At 59.4% G+C, this 18,988-nt stretch overlaps 1 protein-coding gene across 1 annotated transcript; it reads right to left on the bottom strand.

Annotated features, from left to right (window-relative positions):
• Positions 1-12,142: 12,142 nt before the first annotated feature.
• Positions 12,143-16,985, bottom strand: LOC147084973 (protein tweety homolog 2-like). Its single transcript, XM_085979689.1, has 3 exons — positions 16,740-16,985; positions 14,313-14,458; positions 12,143-13,618 (listed from the first exon to the last, which is right to left on the bottom strand). Exons 2-3 carry the CDS (start codon positions 14,417-14,419, stop codon positions 13,429-13,431), a joined length of 297 nt encoding a protein of 98 aa, XP_085835815.1. The 5' UTR covers positions 14,420-14,458; positions 16,740-16,985; the 3' UTR covers positions 12,143-13,428.
• Between the last annotated feature and the right edge of the window lie 2,003 nt (positions 16,986-18,988).

The following is an 18,988-nucleotide window of genomic DNA, read 5'->3' as shown; positions in this document are numbered from 1 at the left end:
GCTGCACTGAGGGAGTGCTGCACTGTCGGAGGGGCAGTACTTGGGGAGCGCTGCACTGTCGGAGGGGCGGTTCTGAGGGAGCGCCGCACTGTCGGAGGGGCTGTTCTGAGGGAGCGCCGCACTGTCGGAGGGGCAGTACTGAGGGAGTGCCACACTGTCGGAGGGGCAGTACTGAGGGAGTTTTGCACTGTTGGAGGGACAGTACTGAGGGAGCGCCGCACTGTCAAAGGGGCAGTACTGAGGGAGTGCTGCACTGTCGGAGGGGCAGTTCTGAGTGAGCGCTGCACTGTCAGCGGGGCAGTACTGATGAGTGCCGCACTGTCGGTGGGGCAGCACTGAGGGAGTGTTGCACTGTTGAAGGGGAAGTACTGAGGGAGCGCCGCACTGTCGGATGGGCAGTACTGAGGGAGCGCTGCACTTTCGGAGGGGCGGTTCTGAGGGAGCACCGCACTGTCGGAGGGGCAGTACTGAGGGAGGGCCACACCGTCGGAGAGGCAGTACTGAGGGAGTGTTGCACTGTTGGAGGGGCAATACTGAGGGAGCGCCGCACTGTCGGAGGGGCAGTACTGAGGGAGCGCTGCACTGTCAGAGGGGCAGTACTGAGGGAGTGCCGCACTGTCAGAGGGGCAGTACTGAGGGAGCGCTTCACTGTCGGAGGGACTGTACTGAGGGAGCGCCACACTGTCGAAGGGGCAGTACTGAGGGAGCGCTGCACTGTCAGGGGCAGTACTGAGGGAGCGCTGCACTGTCAGAGGGGCGCTTCTGAGGGAGCACTGCACTGTCGGAGGGGCAGTACTGACGGAGCGCCGCACTATCGGAGGAGCAGTACTGATGGAGCGCCGCACTGTCGGAGGGGCAGTACTGAGGGAGCGCCACACTGTCGGAGAGGCAGTACTGAGGGAGCGCTGCACTGGCGGAGGGGCAGTGCTGAGGGAGCGCCGCACTGTCGGAGGGGCAGTACTGAGGGAGCGCTGCACTGTTGAAGGGGCAGTACTGAGGGAGCGCTGCATTGTCGGAGGGGCGGTACTGAGGGAGCGCTGCACTGTCGGAGGGGCAGTACTGAGGGAGCGCCGCACTTTCGGAGGGGCAGTACTGAGGGAGCGCTGCACTGTCGGAGAGGCGGTACCGAGGCAGCGCCGCACATTCGGAGGGGCAGTACTGAGGGAGCGCCGCACTGTCGGAGGTGCAGTACTGAGGGAGCGTTGCACTGTCGGAGGGGCAGTAGTGAGGGAGTGCTGCACTCTTGGAGGTACAGTACTGAGTGAGTGCTGCACTGTCGGAAGTTCAGTACTGAGGGAGCGCCGCACTGTCGGAGGGGCAGTACTGACTGAGCGCTGCATTGTCGGAGGGGCAGTACTGAGTGTGCGCTGCACTGTCGGAGGGTTAGTACTGAGGGAGTCGTCGTCGTACGTGTCTTCACACTGTTCCCTTTGGGGAACTGTATGAAGTGGTGGAAGGATTTCTGGCCACGTTAACGCTCCTTCCGTGACCGTAACCATCTCCGTACCAGCCATTAGGCTGGTTAGTCCTATGGCGGGAGGGTTTTACGGGCTCCCACAATCCATACAAGAGGGGCCGCCACCCACACCCATGGACGCAAGTATCCCTCTGGATGTCAACCCAGAATTTAGAGCCGGAGCTCCGACTCCACTTGCCAGCACTGTCTGGAGCGGGGTTCGATACCCGACATCTTCTGACCCAACAGCCGGGATGCTACCGCTACGCCAAAGGCCCACTTCACTGAGGGAGTATCGCACTGTCGGAGGGGCAGTACTGAGGGAGCGCTGCACTGTCGGGGGGCAGTACTGAGGGAGCACTGCACTGTCAGAGGGGCAGAACTGAGGGAGCGCTGCACTGTCGGAGGGGCAGTACTGAGGGAGTGCTGCACTGTCGGAGGGGCAGTACTGAGGGAGCGCTGCACTGTCAGAGGGGCAGAACTGAGGGAGCGCTGCACTGTCGGAGGGGCAGTACTGAGGGAGTGCTGCACTGTCGGAGCAGCAGTACTGAGGGAGTGCTGCACGGTCGGAGGGGCCATACTGAGGGAGCGCCGCACTGTCGGAGGAGCAGTACTGAGGGAACACCGCACTGTCGGAGGGGCAGGACTGAGGGAGCGCCACACTGTTGGAGAGGCAGTACTGAGGGAGCTCCACACTGTCGGACGGGCAGTACTGAGGGAGCACTGCACTGTCGGAGGGGCAGGACTGAGGGAGCTCCACACTGTCGGAGGGGCAGTACTGAGGGAGCGCCGCACTGTCGGAGGGGCAGTACTGAGGGAGCGCTGCACTGTCGGAGGAGAAGTACGGAGGGAGCGCTGCACAGTCGGAGGGGCCATCCTGAGGGAGCGCTGTACTGTCGGAGGGGCCGTACTGAGGGAGTGCTGTATTGTCGGATGGGCAGTACTGAGGGAGCGCTGCACTTTCAGTGGGGCAGAACTGAGTAAGTGCTGCACTGTTGGAGGGGCAGTACTGAGGGAGCGCTGCACTGTCGGAGGAGCTGTACTGAGGGAGCGCCGCACTGTCGGAGGGGCCGTACTGAGGGAGCGCCGCACTGTCGGAGGAGCAGTACTGAGGGAGCACCGCACTGCCGGAGATGCAGTACTGAGGGAGCGCCACAGTGTCGGAGAGGCAGTACTGATGAGCGCCGTGTCGGAGGGGCAGTACTGAGGGAGCGCCACACTGTCGGAGGGGCAGTACTGAGGGAGCGCTGCACTGTTGGAGGGGCAGTACTGAGGGAGCGCTGCATTGTCGGAGGGGCGGTACTGAGGGAGCGATGCACTGTCTGAGGGGCGGTACTGAGGGACCGCCCCACTGTCGGAGGAGCAGTACTGAGGGAACGCCGCACTGTCGGAGGGGCAGGACTGAGGGAGCTCCACACTGTCGGAGATGCAGTACTGAGGGAGCGCCACACTGTCGGAGGGGCAGTACTGAGGGAGCGCCGCACTGTCGGAGGGGCAGTACTGAGGGAGTGCCGCACTGTCGGAGAGGCAGCACTGACGGAGCGCTGCACTACCGGAGGAGCAGTACTGAGGGAGCGCCGCACCTTCGGAGGGGCAGTACTGAGGGAGCGCCGCACTGTCGGAGGGGCAGTACTGAGGGAGTGCCGCACTGTCGGAGGGGCAGTACTGAGGGAGTGCTGCACTGTCGGAGAGGCAGTACTGAGGGAGCGCTGCACTGTCAGAGGGGCAGAACTGAGGGAGTGCTGCACTGTCGGAGGGACAGTACTGAGGGAGCGCCACACTGTCGGAGGGGCAGTACTGACGGAGCGCCGCACTATCGGAGGAGCAGTACTGATGGAGCGCCGCACTGTCGGAGGGGCAGTACTGAGGGAGCGCCACACTGTCGGAGAGGCAGTACTGAGGGAGCGCTGCACTGGCGGAGGGGCAGTGCTGAGGGAGCGCCGCACTGTCGGAGGGGCAGTACTGAGGGAGCGCTGCACTGTTGAAGGGGCAGTACTGAGGGAGCGCTGCATTGTCGGAGGGGCGGTACTGAGGGAGCGCTGCACTGTCGGAGGGGCAGTACTGAGGGAGCGCCGCACTTTCGGAGGGGCAGTACTGAGGGAGCGCTGCACTGTCGGAGAGGCGGTACCGAGGCAGCGCCGCACATTCGGAGGGGCAGTACTGAGGGAGCGCCGCACTGTCGGAGGTGCAGTACTGAGGGAGCGTTGCACTGTCGGAGGGGCAGTAGTGAGGGAGTGCTGCACTCTTGGAGGTACAGTACTGAGTGAGTGCTGCACTGTCGGAAGTTCAGTACTGAGGGAGCGCCGCACTGTCGGAGGGGCAGTACTGACTGAGCGCTGCACTGTCGGAGGGGCAGTACTGAGTGTGCGCTGCACTGTCGGAGGGTTAGTACTGAGGGAGTCGTCGTCGTACGTGTCTTCACACTGTTCCCTTTGGGGAACTGTATGAAGTGGTGGAAGGATTTCTGGCCACGTTAACGCTCCTTCCGTGACCGTAACCATCTCCGTACCAGCCATTAGGCTGGTTAGTCCTATGGCGGGAGGGTTTTACGGGCTCCCACAATCCATACAAGAGGGGCCGCCACCCACACCCATGGACGCAAGTATCCCTCTGGATGTCAACCCAGAATTTAGAGCCGGAGCTCCGACTCCACTTGCCAGCACTGTCTGGAGCGGGGTTCGATACCCGACATCTTCTGACCCAACAGCCGGGATGCTACCGCTACGCCAAAGGCCCACTTCACTGAGGGAGTATCGCACTGTCGGAGGGGCAGTACTGAGGGAGCGCTGCACTGTCGGGGGGCAGTACTGAGGGAGCACTGCACTGTCAGAGGGGCAGAACTGAGGGAGCGCTGCACTGTCAGAGGGGCAGTACTGAGGGAGTGCTGCACTGTCGGAGGGGCAGTACTGAGGGAGCGCTGCACTGTCAGAGGGGCAGAACTGAGGGAGCGCTGCACTGTCGGAGGGGCAGTACTGAGGGAGTGCTGCACTGTCGGAGCAGCAGTACTGAGGGAGTGCTGCACGGTCGGAGGGGCCATACTGAGGGAGCGCCGCACTGTCGGAGGAGCAGTACTGAGGGAACGCCGCACTGTCGGAGGGGCAGGACTGAGGGAGCGCCACACTGTTGGAGAGGCAGTACTGAGGGAGCTCCACACTGTCGGACGGGCAGTACTGAGGGAGCGCTGCACTGTCGGAGGGGCAGGACTGAGGGAGCTCCACACTGTCGGAGGGGCAGTACTGAGGGAGCGCCGCACTGTCGGAGGGGCAGTACTGAGGGAGCGCTGCACTGTCGGAGGAGAAGTACGGAGGGAGCGCTGCACAGTCGGAGGGGCCATCCTGAGGGAGCGCTGTACTGTCGGAGGGGCCGTACTGAGGGAGTGCTGTATTGTCGGATGGGCAGTACTGAGGGAGCGCTGCACTTTCAGTGGGGCAGAACTGAGTAAGTGCTGCACTGTTGGAGGGGCAGTACTGAGGGAGCGCTGCACTGTCGGAGGAGCAGTACTGAGGGAGCACCGCACTGCCGGAGATGCAGTACTGAGGGAGCGCCACAGTGTCGGAGAGGCAGTACTGATGAGCGCCGTGTCGGAGGGGCAGTACTGAGGGAGCGCCACACTGTCGGAGGGGCAGTACTGAGGGAGCGCCGCACTGTTGGAGGGGCAGTACTGAGGGAGCGCTGCATTGTCGGAGGGGCGGTACTGAGGGAGCGATGCACTGTCTGAGGGGCGGTACTGAGGGACCGCCCCACTGTCGGAGGAGCAGTACTGAGGGAACGCCGCACTGTCGGAGGGGCAGGACTGAGGGAGCTCCACACTGTCGGAGATGCAGTACTGAGGGAGCGCCACACTGTCGGAGGGGCAGTACTGAGGGAGCGCCGCACTGTCGGAGGGGCAGTACTGAGGGAGTGCCGCACTGTCGGAGAGGCAGCACTGACGGAGCGCTGCACTACCGGAGGAGCAGTACTGAGGGAGCGCCGCACCTTCGGAGGGGCAGTACTGAGGGAGCGCCGCACTGTCGGAGGGGCAGTACTGAGGGAGTGCCGCACTGTCGGAGGGGCAGTACTGAGGGAGTGCTGCACTGTCGGAGAGGCAGTACTGAGGGAGCGCTGCACTGTCAGAGGGGCAGAACTGAGGGAGTGCTGCACTGTCGGAGGGACAGTACTGAGGGAGCGCCACACTGTCGGAGGGGCAGTACTGAGGGAGCGCCGCACTGTCGGAGGGGTAGTACTGAGGGAGCGATGCATTGTCGGAAGGGCGGTATTGAGGGAACGCTGCACTTTCGGAGGGGCGGTACTGAGGGAGCGCTGCACTGTCGGACGAGCAGTACTGAGGGAGCGCCGCACTGTCGGAGGGGCTGTACTGAGTAAGCGCCGCACTGTCGGAGGTGCAGTACTGAGGGAGCGTTGCACTGTCGGAGGGGCAGTAGTGAGGGAGTGCTGCACGGTTGGAGGGACAGTACTGAGGGAGTGCTGCACTGTCGGAGGGGCAGTACTGAAGGAGCGCCGCACTGTCGGAGGGGCAGTACTGAGGGAGCGCCGCACTGTCGGAGGGGCAGTACTGAGGGAGCGCTGCACTGTTGAAGGGGCAGTACTGAGGGAGCGCTGCATTGTCGGAGGGGCTGTACTGAGTAAGCGCCGCACTGTCGGAGGTGCAGTACTGAGGGAGCGCCGCACTGTCGGAGTTGCAGTAGTGAGGGAGTGCTGCACTGTTGGAGGGTCAGTGCTGAGGGAGTGGTGCACTGTCGGAGGGTCAGTACTGAGGGAGCGCCGCACTGTCGGAGGGGCAGTACTGAGGGAGCGCTGCACTGCCGGAGGGGCAGTACTGAGGGAGCGCTGCACTGTTGAAGGGGCAGTACTGAGGGAGCGCTGCATTGTCGGAGGGGCAGTACTGAGGGAGCGCTGCACTGTGGGAGGGGCGGTACCAAGGGAGCGCTGCACTGTCGGAGGGGTAGTACTGAGGGAGTGCCGCACTGTCGGAGGTGCAGTACTGAGGGAGTGCCGCACTGTCAGAGGGGCAGTAGTGAGGGAGTGCTGCACTGTTGGAGGGTCAGTACTGAGGGAGTGCTGCACTGTCGGAGGGTCAGTACTGAGGGAGCGCCGCACTGTCGGAGGGGCAGTACTGACGGAGCGCCGCACTGTGCAGCGCTCCCTCAGTACTGCCCGTCCGACAGTGCAGCACTCCCTCAGTACTGCCCCTCGACAGTGCAGCGCTCCCTCAGTACTGCCCGTCCGACAGTGCAGCGCTCCCTCAGTCCTGCCCCTCCGACAGTGCGGCACTCCCTCAGTCCTGCCCCTCCAACAGTGCAGCGCTCCCTCAGTACTGCCCGTCCGACAGTGCAGCGCTCCCTCTTTACTGCCCCCCGCCCACAGTGCTGCACTCCCTCAGTACCGCTCCTCCGACAGTGCGGCGCTGCATCAGAACTGTGCCCCCCGACAGTGCACCGCTACCTCAGTACTGCTCCTCCGACAGTGCAGCGCTCCCTCAGTACTGCTTCTCCGACAGTGCAGCACTCCTTCAGTACTGTCCCTCTGACAGTGCAGTGCTCCCTCAGTACTGCCCCTCTGATGGTGCAGCACTCCCCCAGGACTGCCCCTCCGACAGTGCAGCTCTCCCTCAGTACTGTCCCTCCGACAGTGTAGTGCTCCCTCAGTACTGCCCGTCCGACAGTGCAGCGCTCCCACAGTACTGCCCCTCCGACAGTGCGGCACTCCCACAGTCCTGCCCCTCCGACAGTGCAGCGCTCCCTCAGTACTGCCCCTCCGACAGTGCAGCGCTCCCTCTTTACTGTCCCCCCGACAGTGCGGCACAACCTCAGTACTGTCCCTCCGACAGTCCTGAGGGAACGCTTCACTCTCGGGGTCTGTACTGAGGGAGCGCTGCACTTTCAGGAGGCAGCACTGAGGGAGCGCCGCACTGTCGGAGGAGGCTGTACTGAGGGAACTCTTCACTCTCGGTGGGGCTGTACTGACAGAGCGCCGCACTGTAAGAGGAGCACTACTGAGGGAGCACTGCACTGTCGGAGGGGCAGTACTGAGTGAGCGCTGCACTGTCGGAGGGGCAGTACTGAGTGAGCGCTGCACTGTCGGAGGGGCAGTACTGAGTGTGCGCTGCACTGTCGGAGGGTTAGTACTGAGGGGGTGCAGTACTGAGGGAGTACCCCACTGTCGGAGGGGCAGTACTGAGTGAGCGCTGCACTGTCGGAGGGGCAGTACTGAGTGAGCGCTGCACTGTCGGAGGGGCAGTACTGAGTGAGCGCTGCACTGTCGGAGGGGCAGTACTGAGGGGGTGCAGTACTGAGGGAGCGCCCCACTGTCGGAGGGGCAGTACTGAGGGAACGCTGCCCTGTCAGAGGGGCAGGGCTGAGGTAGTGACACACTGTCGGAGGGGCAGCACTGAGGGAGTCGTCGTCGTACGTGTCTTCACACTGTTCCCTTTGGGGAACTGTATGAAGTGGTGGAAGGATTTCTGGCTGCGTTAACGCTCCTTCCGTGACCGTAACCATCTCTGTACCAGCCATTAGGGTGGTTAGTCCTATGGCGGGAGGGTTTTACGGGCTCCCACAATCCATACAAGAGGGGCCACCACCCACACCCACCCACGGATGCAAGTATCCCTCTGGATGTCAACCCAGAATTTAGAGCCGGAGCTCCGACTCCACTTTCCAGCACTGTCTGGAGCGGGGTTCGATACCCGACATCTTCTGACCCAACAGCGGGGATGCTACCGCTACGCCAAAGGCCCACACCACTGAGGGAGTATCGCACTGTCGGAGGGGCAGTACTGAGGGAGTATCGCACTGTCGGATGGGCAGTACTGAGGGAGTATCGCACTGTCGGAGGGGCAGTACTGAGGGAGTATCGCACTGTCGGAGGGGCAGTACTGAGGGAGTATCGCACTGTCGGAGGGGCAGTACTGAAGGAGCACTGCACTGTCGGAGGGGCGGTACTGAGGGAGCACTGCACTGTCGGGGGGCAGTACTGAGGGAGTGCTGCACTGTCGGAGGGGCAGTACTGAGGGAGTGCTGCACTGTCGGAGGGGCAGTACTGAGGGAGTATCGCACTGTCGGGGGGCAGTACTGAGGGAGTGCTGCACTGTCGGAGGGGCAGTACTGAGGGAGTGCTGCACTGTCGGAGGGGCAGTACTGAGGTAGCGCGACACTGTCGGAGGGGCAGTACTGAGGGAGTATCGCACTGTCGGAGGGGCAGTACTGAGGGAGCGTCGCACTGTCGGAGGGGCAGTACTGAGGGAGTATCGCACTGTCGGAGGGGCGGTACTGAGGGAGCGCTGCACTGTCGGAGGGGCAGTACTGAGGGAGCGCTGCACTGTCGGAGGGGCAGTACTGAGGGAGCGCTGCACTGTCGGAGGGGCAGTACTGAGGTAGCGCTGCACTGTCGGAGGGGCCGTACTGAGCGAGCGCTGCACTGTCGGAGGGGCAGTACTGAGGGAGCGCTGCACTGTCGGAGGGGCAGTACTGAGCGAGCGCTGCACTGTCGGAGGGGCAGTACTGAGGGAGCGCTGCACTGTCGGAGGGGCAGTACTGAGGTAGCGCTGCACTGTCGGAGGGGCAGTAATGAGGGAGCTGCACTGTCGGAGGGGCAGAAGTGATGGAGAGCCGCACTGTCTGGGGGCAGTACTGAGGAAGCTGCACTGTCGGAGGGGCAGTACTGAGGGAGTGCCGCACCGTCGGAGGGGCAGTAATGAGGGAGCTGCACTGTCGGAGGAGCAGTACTGAGGTAGCGCTGCACTGTCGGAGGGGCAGTAATGAGGGAGCTGCACTGTCGGAGGAGCAGTACTGAGGGAGCTCTGCACTGTCGGAGGGGCAGTACTGAGAGATCGGCACACTGGCGGAGGGGCAGAAGTGACGGAGAGCCGCACTGTCTGGGGGCAGTACTGAGGAAGCGCCGCACTGTCGGAGGGGCAGTACTGAGGGAGTGCCGCACCGTCGGAGGGGCATTACTGAGAGAGCACTGCACTATCGGGGGGCAGTACTGTGGGAGCGCCGCACTGTGGGAGGGGCAATACTGAGGGAGCGCTGCAGTGTCGGAGGAGCAGTACTGAGGGAGCGCTGCATAGTCGGAGTGGCTGTCCTGAGGGAGCGCTGTACTGTCGGTGGAGCCGTACTGAGGGAACGCTGTACTGTCGGAGGGGCAGTACTGAGGGAGCGCTGCACAGTCGGAGGGCAGTACTGAGGGAGCGCCGCAGTGTCAGAGGGGCACTACTGAGGGAGCACCGTGCTGTCGGAGGGGCAGTACTGAGGGAGCACTGCCCTGTCGGAGGGCAGCACTGAGGGAACGCCGCACTGTCGGAGGGGCAGTACTGTGGGAGCGCTGCACTGTCGGAGGGGCAGTACTGAGGGAGCACTGCCCTGTCGGAGGGCAGTACTGAGGGAGCACCACGCTGTCGGAGGGGCAGTACTGAGGGAGTACTGCCCTGTCGGAGTGGCAGCACTGAGGGAGCACTGCCCTGTTGGAGGGGCAGTACTGAGGGAGCACTCTCCTGTCGGAGGGGCAGTACTGAGGGAGCACTGCCCTTTCGGAGGGGCAGTACTGAGGGAACGCTGCCCTGTCGGAGGGGCAGGGCTGAGGGAACGCTGCCCTGTCGGAGGGGCAGGGCTGAGGTAGTGCCGCACTGTCGTAGGGGTGGTACTGAGCGATGCCGCGCTTGCACACGGGCGGTACTGAGGGAGCGCCGCACTGTCGGAGGGGTCGTACTGAGGGAGAGCGTACTGTCGGAGCGGCAGTACTGAGGGAGCGCCGCACTGTCGGAGCGGCAGTACTGAGGGAGCGCCGCACTGTCGGAGGGGCAGTACTGAGGGAGCGCTGCCCTGTCGGGGGGCAGTGCTGAGGAAGTGCTGCTTTATAAGAGTGACAGCATTGAGGATGTTATACCTCAACTGGATGTAAAATATTTATCCCTCAACCAGCATTACGAAAAAGAGATGATTGTCGTGTTGTGGAATCTTGCTGTGCGCACATTTGCCTGCCTCCTGTCCTACATCACATCAGTGACTACACTTCAAAAGTACTTCATTGGTTGGGACATCATGTGGATGTGAAAAAGCTCCGTAGAAATGCAAGTCTACCTTTTATACAATAAGACAATGCCAGACGCAAGTGCACAATTTAGTTTATTTTTGCAGTTATTCAGTGAATAGTTCGAGAGACAGCTGAGGGGAGCCTCCCCACAACGCGACTGGAGGGGAACAGTATAAGCTGATGATTAGCACGCCACGCTGACTCACTTAGCGAGCTGGAAATGAAATCGCCCTCTATTTCTGGACGGTCTCACGGCCGAATCAGACCGTGGCCAGGCCTGGGTTCAGTGACAGACAGCCTCGCCTCGGCCTTTTAACAGCTCCTCCCAGCGCACCTTGCCAATTGACCTCCGCACACCGGTCACGGGCCCTTTGACCTCTGAACCCTTCCCTCTCCAGGGGTTCTCCAGCTGGGCTGCCTTACCCACTGACCACCTGACGGGTCAGCCGGCGGCTCAGTGGGTGGCACTCTCTCTCTCTCTCTCTCTCGCCTCCGAGTCAGAAGGTCGTGGATTCGAGCCCCACTCCAGGGACTTGAGCACATGAAGCGAGGCTGACCCTCCCAGTGCAGTGCCGAGGGAGCGCTGCACTGTCGGAGGGGCCGTCTTTCGGATGAGACGTTAAACCGAGGCCCCGTCTGCGCTCTCAGGTGGACGAAGGATGTTCTTGCCGTGGAGGGAGTGCAGCGAAGATTCACCAGACTGACACCTGGGATGGCAGGAATGACGGATGAGGAGAGATTGGGTCGATTGGGCTTATACTCGCTGGAGTTTAGAAGAATGAGAGGGGATCTCATTGAAACTTATAAAATTCTAACAGGACTAGACAGACTAGATGCAGGAAGGATGTTCCCGATGGCGGGGGAGTCCAGAACCAGGGGTCACAGTCTAAGGATAAGGGGTAAGCCATTTAGGACAGAGATGAGGAGGAATTTCTTCACCCAGAGAGTGATGAACCTGTGGAATTCTCTACCACAGAGGGCAGTGGAGGCCAATTCATTAAATATATTCAAGAAGGAGTTAGATATATTTCTTAAGGCTAAAGGGATCAAGGGATATGGGGAGAAGGCAGGGACAGGGTACTGAATTCGGATGATCAGCCATGATCTCATTGAATGGCGGAGCAGGCTCGAGGGGCCGAATGGCCGACTCCCGCTCCTATCTTCTATGTTTCTGTAAAAGATTCCACGGCACTATTCCGAAGAAGAGCAGGGGAGTTCTCATCACTTAACATCACTAAATCAGATTATCTGGTCATTACCACGTTGCTGTTTGTGAGAGCTTGCTGTGCGCAAATTGGCGTTTCCCACGGTTACAACAGTTCAAAAAGTGGGGCGTCCGGTGGTTGTGAAAGGCGCTATAGAAAGGCAAGTCTTTCTTTTTTGAAGATGTGGCCTGTTGCTGTTTTGTGGTCAGTCCGTGCGGGGAGGTTTGGCCTCAATGGGGCTACTCCCGCCCTCTCCAACGGCCGCGCAGTCATCTGCAAGATCCCGCGCAGGCCTCTCGCCGGGTGTTACATTGCAGGTACCGAGCGCGCGTGCAAAAATTTGAATGGGCTGCGCATTGGGGTGGCCGGCTACGCGGCGGGGGGTGGGGGGGCGGTGCAGCTTATGGGGGGGCACATTGTTTGGCCCTTTGACCTCTGAACCCTTCCCTTCCCTGCCCTGGGGGGGGCATTGGCCAATTAACCTGGCTACCTGCCTCGCAACCGGGGCTCGGTGAGACCACACCTGGAGTACTGTGTGCAGGTTTGATCTCCTTACCTAAGACAGGATATACTTGCCATACAGGGAGTGCAGCGAAGGTTCACCAGACTGGTTCCTGGGATGGCAGGACTGCCGTGTGAGGAGAGATTGGGTCGACTAGGCCTGTATTCACTAGAGTTTAGGAGAATGAGAGGGATTCTCATTGAAATGTATGAAATTCTGACAGGGCTAGAGAGACTGGATGCAGGGAGGATGTTTCCCCTGGCTGGGGGTTCGAGAACGAGGGGTCACAGTCTCAGGATACGGGGTAGGACATTTAGGACTGAGATGAGGAGAAATATCTTCACTCAGAGGGTGGTGAACCTGTGGAATTCTCTACCACAGAAGGCTGTGGAGGCCAAGTCACTGAATATATTTAAGAAGGAGATAGATAGATTTCTAGACACAAAGACATCAAGGGGTATGGGGAGAGAGCGGGAATATGGTATTGAGATAGAGGATCAGCCATGATCATATTGAATGGCGGAGCAGGCTCGAAGGGCCGAATGGCCCACTCCTGCTCCTATTTTTCTATGTTTATCTAATAATCCGTCTCTCGGCCTTCTCTTGGCAGAGTTGGAAGCTGCCTCACAGAGCTATGACCGTAAGTACAGAGTATCCTGTTGTACCCGAGTGGCTGAGACAAGATAACCAGTGACCGAGTGTCCCAGCTTGTTGCTTCAGAGCTCAGCCAGGTCCTGTTCTCATTCGAACGGCCCACACTTGTGCCTTTCCAAGCAGGGTCACACCGGACAGGAACCCGGCCTGCTTTATCACCAACCCACCCCCTCCCTAACCCAGGGTCACAGAGGGCAATCGTGGCCCCAACAAGCAGCTGTCCCGGCTAACTCAGCACAGACTGGAGCTGGAGCCTCGCCCTTTCCTGCTGTGTGTGTGTCTGTGTGTGAGCCACAGGGAACAGGCGGCCATTTTGTGCCGGGCCAAGCCATCAATAGTGAACACAAGGAGAGGATTGTGGGTAAATGTCTTGGCTCGCGGTGTCACGTGACCGCAAGTGGTTCACAAAATGGCTGCCTGTGACCGGCCATGGCAAAGCATGAAGATGGCCGGTGAGAGAGGGACACGGTTCCCATGGTCGAGTTGTAGAACGTGAAGGCTTCCCTCCTGAGACGTCTCATTGGCTGTCGCCGGCCTCTCTCACGGCCCCCCGCGCCCCCTCCTCCCCCCGGGGCGGGGAGTCACATGTAGTGGGCGATGTGGGCGTTGGAGATGGGCGGAGCCGTGGCCCTCAGACTCGATTGGCTGCTGAAGCTGCAGCCGTAGCTATAGAAACTGGGCAGGGGTGGCCTGCTGAGGTAGCGGGGCACCTGTCTGCACGCCTGAGGGTTGAAGGGGTCCTCGTCGTCGATGTCATCGTACACAGGCACCCTGCAAGGGCACATGGGAAAGGAACGATGTGGGGTCAGATTCACTGGGAGAGGTCAGAGGGTATAAACTTTCCCCTCCAATCTATGTCCCTCCCCTCCACTACCTCCCGTCCAATCCCCTACCCGACCCCCCACTCTCCTCCCACTCTTCTTCCCTCCATGCCGCACCTTTCTTCGCTCCTCCCCTCCACTCAGCTCCCCGTCCATCCTGCTACTCCCCTCCCATCCCACTCCCGTTTCCTCCCCTCCCATCCCATTCCCCTCCCCCCCGCTCCACTCAACTCCCCGCCACTCCCCTCCTCTCCCTACCAGCCCACTCCCCTCCCCTCCTCTCCCCATCCAATCTCCTCCTCTACTTCCACTCTTCTCCCTCCTCCTCCCCTCCCCTGCACTCCACTTCCTCCCTTCACCTCTCCTCCAATCGCCTCCCCTCTCCTCCCATCCCGCTTTCCTCACCTGTCCCTCCACTCCCCTCCCATCTCCTCCAATACTCGACCTTCCCCGCCACTCCCTTCCTCTCCCCACCCTGCCCTCCCCTCTCATCCTTTCCGCTCCCCACTCCCCACCACCGCCCTGTCCTCCCCTCCCCACTCTGCCCTCCCATCTCCTCACCTCCCCTGCCCCTCCTCCCTGCCGCTCCCCAGTCCCCTGCCCACCCCTCACCTGGCACGTGACAGTGACGACCCGTTACTGACCTGCTGATCTCCAGCCGTTTCCAGACATGAGGCACACTGCAGATGACACAGCAGAAGGAGAGGATGGTGAGCAAGGAGAAGAGGCAGAGATAAAGTGTTCCTTCCATCCCGTCGTAACAGAGACCCCGCAACACGTCCAGGTAAAGCTGGGCACAGAACAGGAGCAAGGAGAGGACAAAGAAACACAGGGCCGTGTGTGATCTCACTCTCCAATGAATCCATGGCACTCTCAAATCCATCTACCCACCTTCTCCCCATATCCCCCAACACCACCTACCCACCTTCTCCCCATATACCTCAAACCCCACCTACCCACCTTCTCCCCATACCCCTCAACACCACCTACCCACCTTCTCCCCATATCCCTCAACCCCACCTACCCACCTTCTCCCCATATCCCTCAACCCCACCTACCCACCTTCTCCCCATATCGTGCAACCCCACCTACCCACCTTCTCCCCATATCCCTCAACCCCACCTACCCACCTTCTCCCCATATCGTGCAACCCCACCTACCCACCTTCTCCCCATATCCCTCAACCCCACCTACCCACCTTCTCCCCATATCGTGCAATCCCACCTACCTACCTTCTCCCCATATCCCTCAACCCCACCTACCCACCTTCTCCCCATATCGTGCAACCCCACCTACCCACCTTCTCCCCATATCCCTCAACCCCATCTACCCACCTTCTCCCCATATCCCTCAACCCCACCTACCCACCTTCTCCCCATATCGTGCAACCCCACCTACCCACCTTCTCCCCATATCCCTCAACCCCACCTACCCACCTTCTCCCCATATCCCTCAATCCCACCTACCCACCTTCTCCCCATATCCCCCAACCCCACCTACCCACCTCCTCCCCATATCTCTCAACCTCACCTACCCACCTTCTCCCCATATCCCTCAACCCCACCTACCCACCTTCTCCCCATATCTCTCAACCTCACCTACCCACCTTCTCCCCATATCCCCCAACCCCACCTACCCACCTTCTCCCCATATCTCTCAACCTCACCTACCCACCTTCTCCCCATATCCCTCAACCCCACCTACCCACCTTCTCCCCATATCGTGCAACCCCACCTACCCACCTTCTCCCCATATCCCTCAACACCACCTACCCACCTTCTCCCCATATCCCTCAACCCCACCTACCCACCTTCTCCCCATATCCCCCAACCCCACCTACCCACCTTCTCCCCATATCTCTCAACCCCACCTACCCACCTTCTCCCCATATCCCTCAATCCCACCTACCCACCTTCTCCCCATATCCCCCAACCCCACCTACCCACCTCCTCCCCATATCCCTCAACCCCACCTACCCACCTTCTCCCCATATCTCTCAACCTCACCTACCCACCTTCTCCCCATATCCCCCAACCCCACCTACCCACCTTCTCCCCATATCTCTCAACCTCACCTACCCACCTTCTCCCCATATCCCTCAACCCCACCTACCCACCTTCTCCCCATATCGTGCAACCCCACCTACCCACCTTCTCCCCATATCCCTCAACACCACCTACCCACCTTCTCCCCATATCCCTCAACCCCACCTACCCACCTTCTCCCCATATCCCCCAACCCCACCTACCCACCTTCTCCCCATATCTCTCAACCCCACCTACCCACCTTCTCCCCATATCCCTCAATCCCACCTACCCACCTTCTCCCCATATCCCCCAACCCCACCTACCCACCTCCTCCCCATATCTCTCAACCTCACCTACCCACCTTCTCCCCATATCCCTCAACCCCACCTACCCACCTTCTCCCCATATCTCTCAACCTCACCTACCCACCTTCTCCCCATATCCCCCAACCCCACCTACCCACCTTCTCCCCATATCTCTCAACCCCACCTACCCACCTTCTCCCCATATCCCTCAACACCACCTACCCACCTTCTCCCCATATCCCTCAACCCCACCTACCCACCTTCTCCCCATATCCCCCAACCCCACCTACCCACCTTCTCCCCATATCTCTCAACCTCACCTACCCACCTTCTCCCCATATCCCTCAACCCCACCTACCCACCTTCTCCCCATATCGTGCAACCCCACCTACCCACCTTCTCCCCATATCCCTCAACACCACCTACCCACCTTCTCCCCATATCCCTCAACCCCACCTACCCACCTTCTCCCCATATCCCCCAACCCCACCTACCCACCTTCTCCCCATATCTCTCAACCCCACCTACCCACCTTCTCCCCATATCCCCCAACCCCACCTACCCACCTTCTCCCCATATCTCTCAACCCCACCTACCCACCTCCTCCCATATCGCACTTACCCGCCTTCTCCCCATATCCCTGGAGCCCACTATACCACCTTCTCAGTGTACGGCCCAATCCGTGGTCACCACTTGTTATGGACAGCCCGAGCCCATACACAGACTGACACCAGCTCACCTTGTTGAGACCCCGGCAGTGGATTAGAGCGATGAGATTATGAACAATCACCTCAGTAGTGTTCAAAGTCTGTTGAATTGTGAGAAGGCTTGTCTAGGATAGACCAGAGTGATAATTATACAGGGGCAGGGGGAGGGGTCAGAGTGATAATTACATAGGGGGAGGGGTCAGGGAGATAGTTATATGGGGTGGGGGAGGGGGTTTGGGGGAGGAAAAGAAAGACTAGCATCTCTCAGTCCCTCTCTCTCAGGGAGATATCTGTACACTGACTGGTGTCTCTCAGTCCCCTCTCTCTCAGGGAGATATCTGTACACTGACTGGTGTCTCTCAGTCCCTCTCCCTCAGGGAGATATCTGTACACTGACTGGTGTCTCTCAGTCCCTCTCTCTCAGGGAGATATCTGTACACTGACTGGTGTCTCTCAGTCCCTCTCCCTCAGGGAGATATCTGTACACTGACTGGTGTCTCTCAGTCCCCTCTCCCTCAGGGGGACATCTGTACACTGACTGGTGTCTCTCAGTCCCCTCTCCCTCAGGGAGATATCTGTACACTGACTGGTGTCTCTCAGTCACTCTCCCTCAGGGAGATATCTGTACACTGACTGGTGTCTCTCAGTCCCCTCTCCCTCAGGGAGATATCTGTACACTGACTGGTGTCTCTCAGTCCCCTCTCTCTCAGGGAGATATCTGTACACTGACTGGTGTCTCTCAGTCCCTTCTCTCTCAGGGAGATATCTGTTCACCGACTGGTGTCTCTCAGTCCCCTCTCTCTCAGGGAGATATCTGTAAACTGACTGGTGTCTCTCAGTCCCTCTCTCTCAGGGAGATATCTGTACACTGACTGGTGTCTCAGTCCCTCTCTCTCAGGGAGATATCTGTACACTGACTGCTGTCTCTCAGTCCCTCTCCCTCAGGGAGATATCTGTACACTGACTGGTGTCACTCAGTCCCTCTCTCTCAGGGAGATATCTGTACACTGACTGGTGTCTCTCAGTCCCTCTCCCTCAGGGAGATATCTGTACACTGACTGGTGTCTCTCAGTCCCCTCTCTCTCAGGGAGATATCTGTACACTGACTGGTGTCCCTCAGTCCCTCTCTCTCAGGGAGATATCTGTACACTGACTGTGGCTCTCAGTCCCCTCTCTCTCAGGGAGATATCTGTACACTGACTGGTGTCTCTCAGTCCCTCTCTCTCAGGGAGATATCTGTACACTGACTGGTGTCTCTCAGTCCCTCTCTCTCAGGGAGATATCTGTACACTGACTGGTGTCTCTCAGTCCCTCTCTCTCAGGGAGATATCTGTACATTGACTGGTGCCTCTCAGTCCCTCTCCCTCAGGGAGATATATGTACACTGACTGGTGTCTCTCAGTCCCCTCTCCCTCAGGGGGATATCTGTACACTGACTGGTGTCTCTCAGTCCCCTCTCTCTCAGGGAGATGTCTGTACACTGACTGGTGTCTCTCAGTCCCCTCTCCCTCAGGGGGATATCTGTACACTGACTGGTGTCTCTCAGTCCCTCTTTCTCAGGGAGATATCTGTACACTGACTGATGTCTCTTAGTCCCTCTCCCTCAGGGATATATCTGTACACTGAATGCTGTCTCTCATTCCCTCTCTCTCAGGAAGATATCTGTACACTGACTGGTGTCTCTCAGTCACAATTCACAATTCACAATTCAAATCGCTTTATTGGCATGATAAGTTACATCTTATGTTGCCAAAGCATCAAAATACATTTATGGTTTAGCACATAAACGCAGTTCTATTCATACATTGTATAAACAGGTATATCCCTGAGTGTATAAATATACATTCGCATTGTTTATATATATTCTTTTCTTAGTTTACTGGTTGTCCCTCTGTTCATGGCAAGCTGTAACATAGTGTGCCGCCAGTGTTATACAGCTTCTCTCCTCTCCCAGTAGGAATGGGAGTTTTTGGTTGTCATTCAGATTTCTGAAATCAGGGCATATTTGTGAGAATTTTTGGTAGAAATTCTCCCTGATGCCCTGATATTTTCCACAAGCTGTGAGGAAGTGCATCTCTGTCTCCACCACTCCCTGACTGCAGTGAGAGCATATCCTGTCCTCTCTTGGCAGCCTGGTCTGCCTGTGTCTGCCTTTTTCGATCGCTAGGCTATGTTCGCTAAGTCTGTACCTTGTCAAGGTTCTTCTCAGTTTGCTATCCTTTACCATGGTCAGGTAATCAGCTATGTTGTATTGTCTGTTTAGGGCCAAGTAGCAATTGAG

Source organism: Somniosus microcephalus, unplaced genomic scaffold, assembly GCF_052327205.1.
Source record: "Somniosus microcephalus isolate GS21.2 unplaced genomic scaffold, FLI_Smic_1.0 unresolved_chr9, whole genome shotgun sequence".
Taxonomy (NCBI): domain Eukaryota; kingdom Metazoa; phylum Chordata; class Chondrichthyes; order Squaliformes; family Somniosidae; genus Somniosus; species Somniosus microcephalus.
Note: the sequence above shows the minus strand (reverse complement) of the source record. Positions and strands in the feature narration are given on the sequence as shown.

Excerpts from the sequence above, each read along its gene's own strand:
- LOC147084973 (XM_085979689.1), bottom strand. The coding sequence starts at position 14,419 with ATGGAAGGAACACTTTATCTCTGCCTCTTCTCCTTGCTCACCATCCTC. Across the intron at positions 13,619-14,312 it reads AAACGGCTGGAGATCAGCAG|GGTGCCTGTGTACGATGACA; the intron begins GTCAGTAACGGG and ends GTGCCCTTGCAG.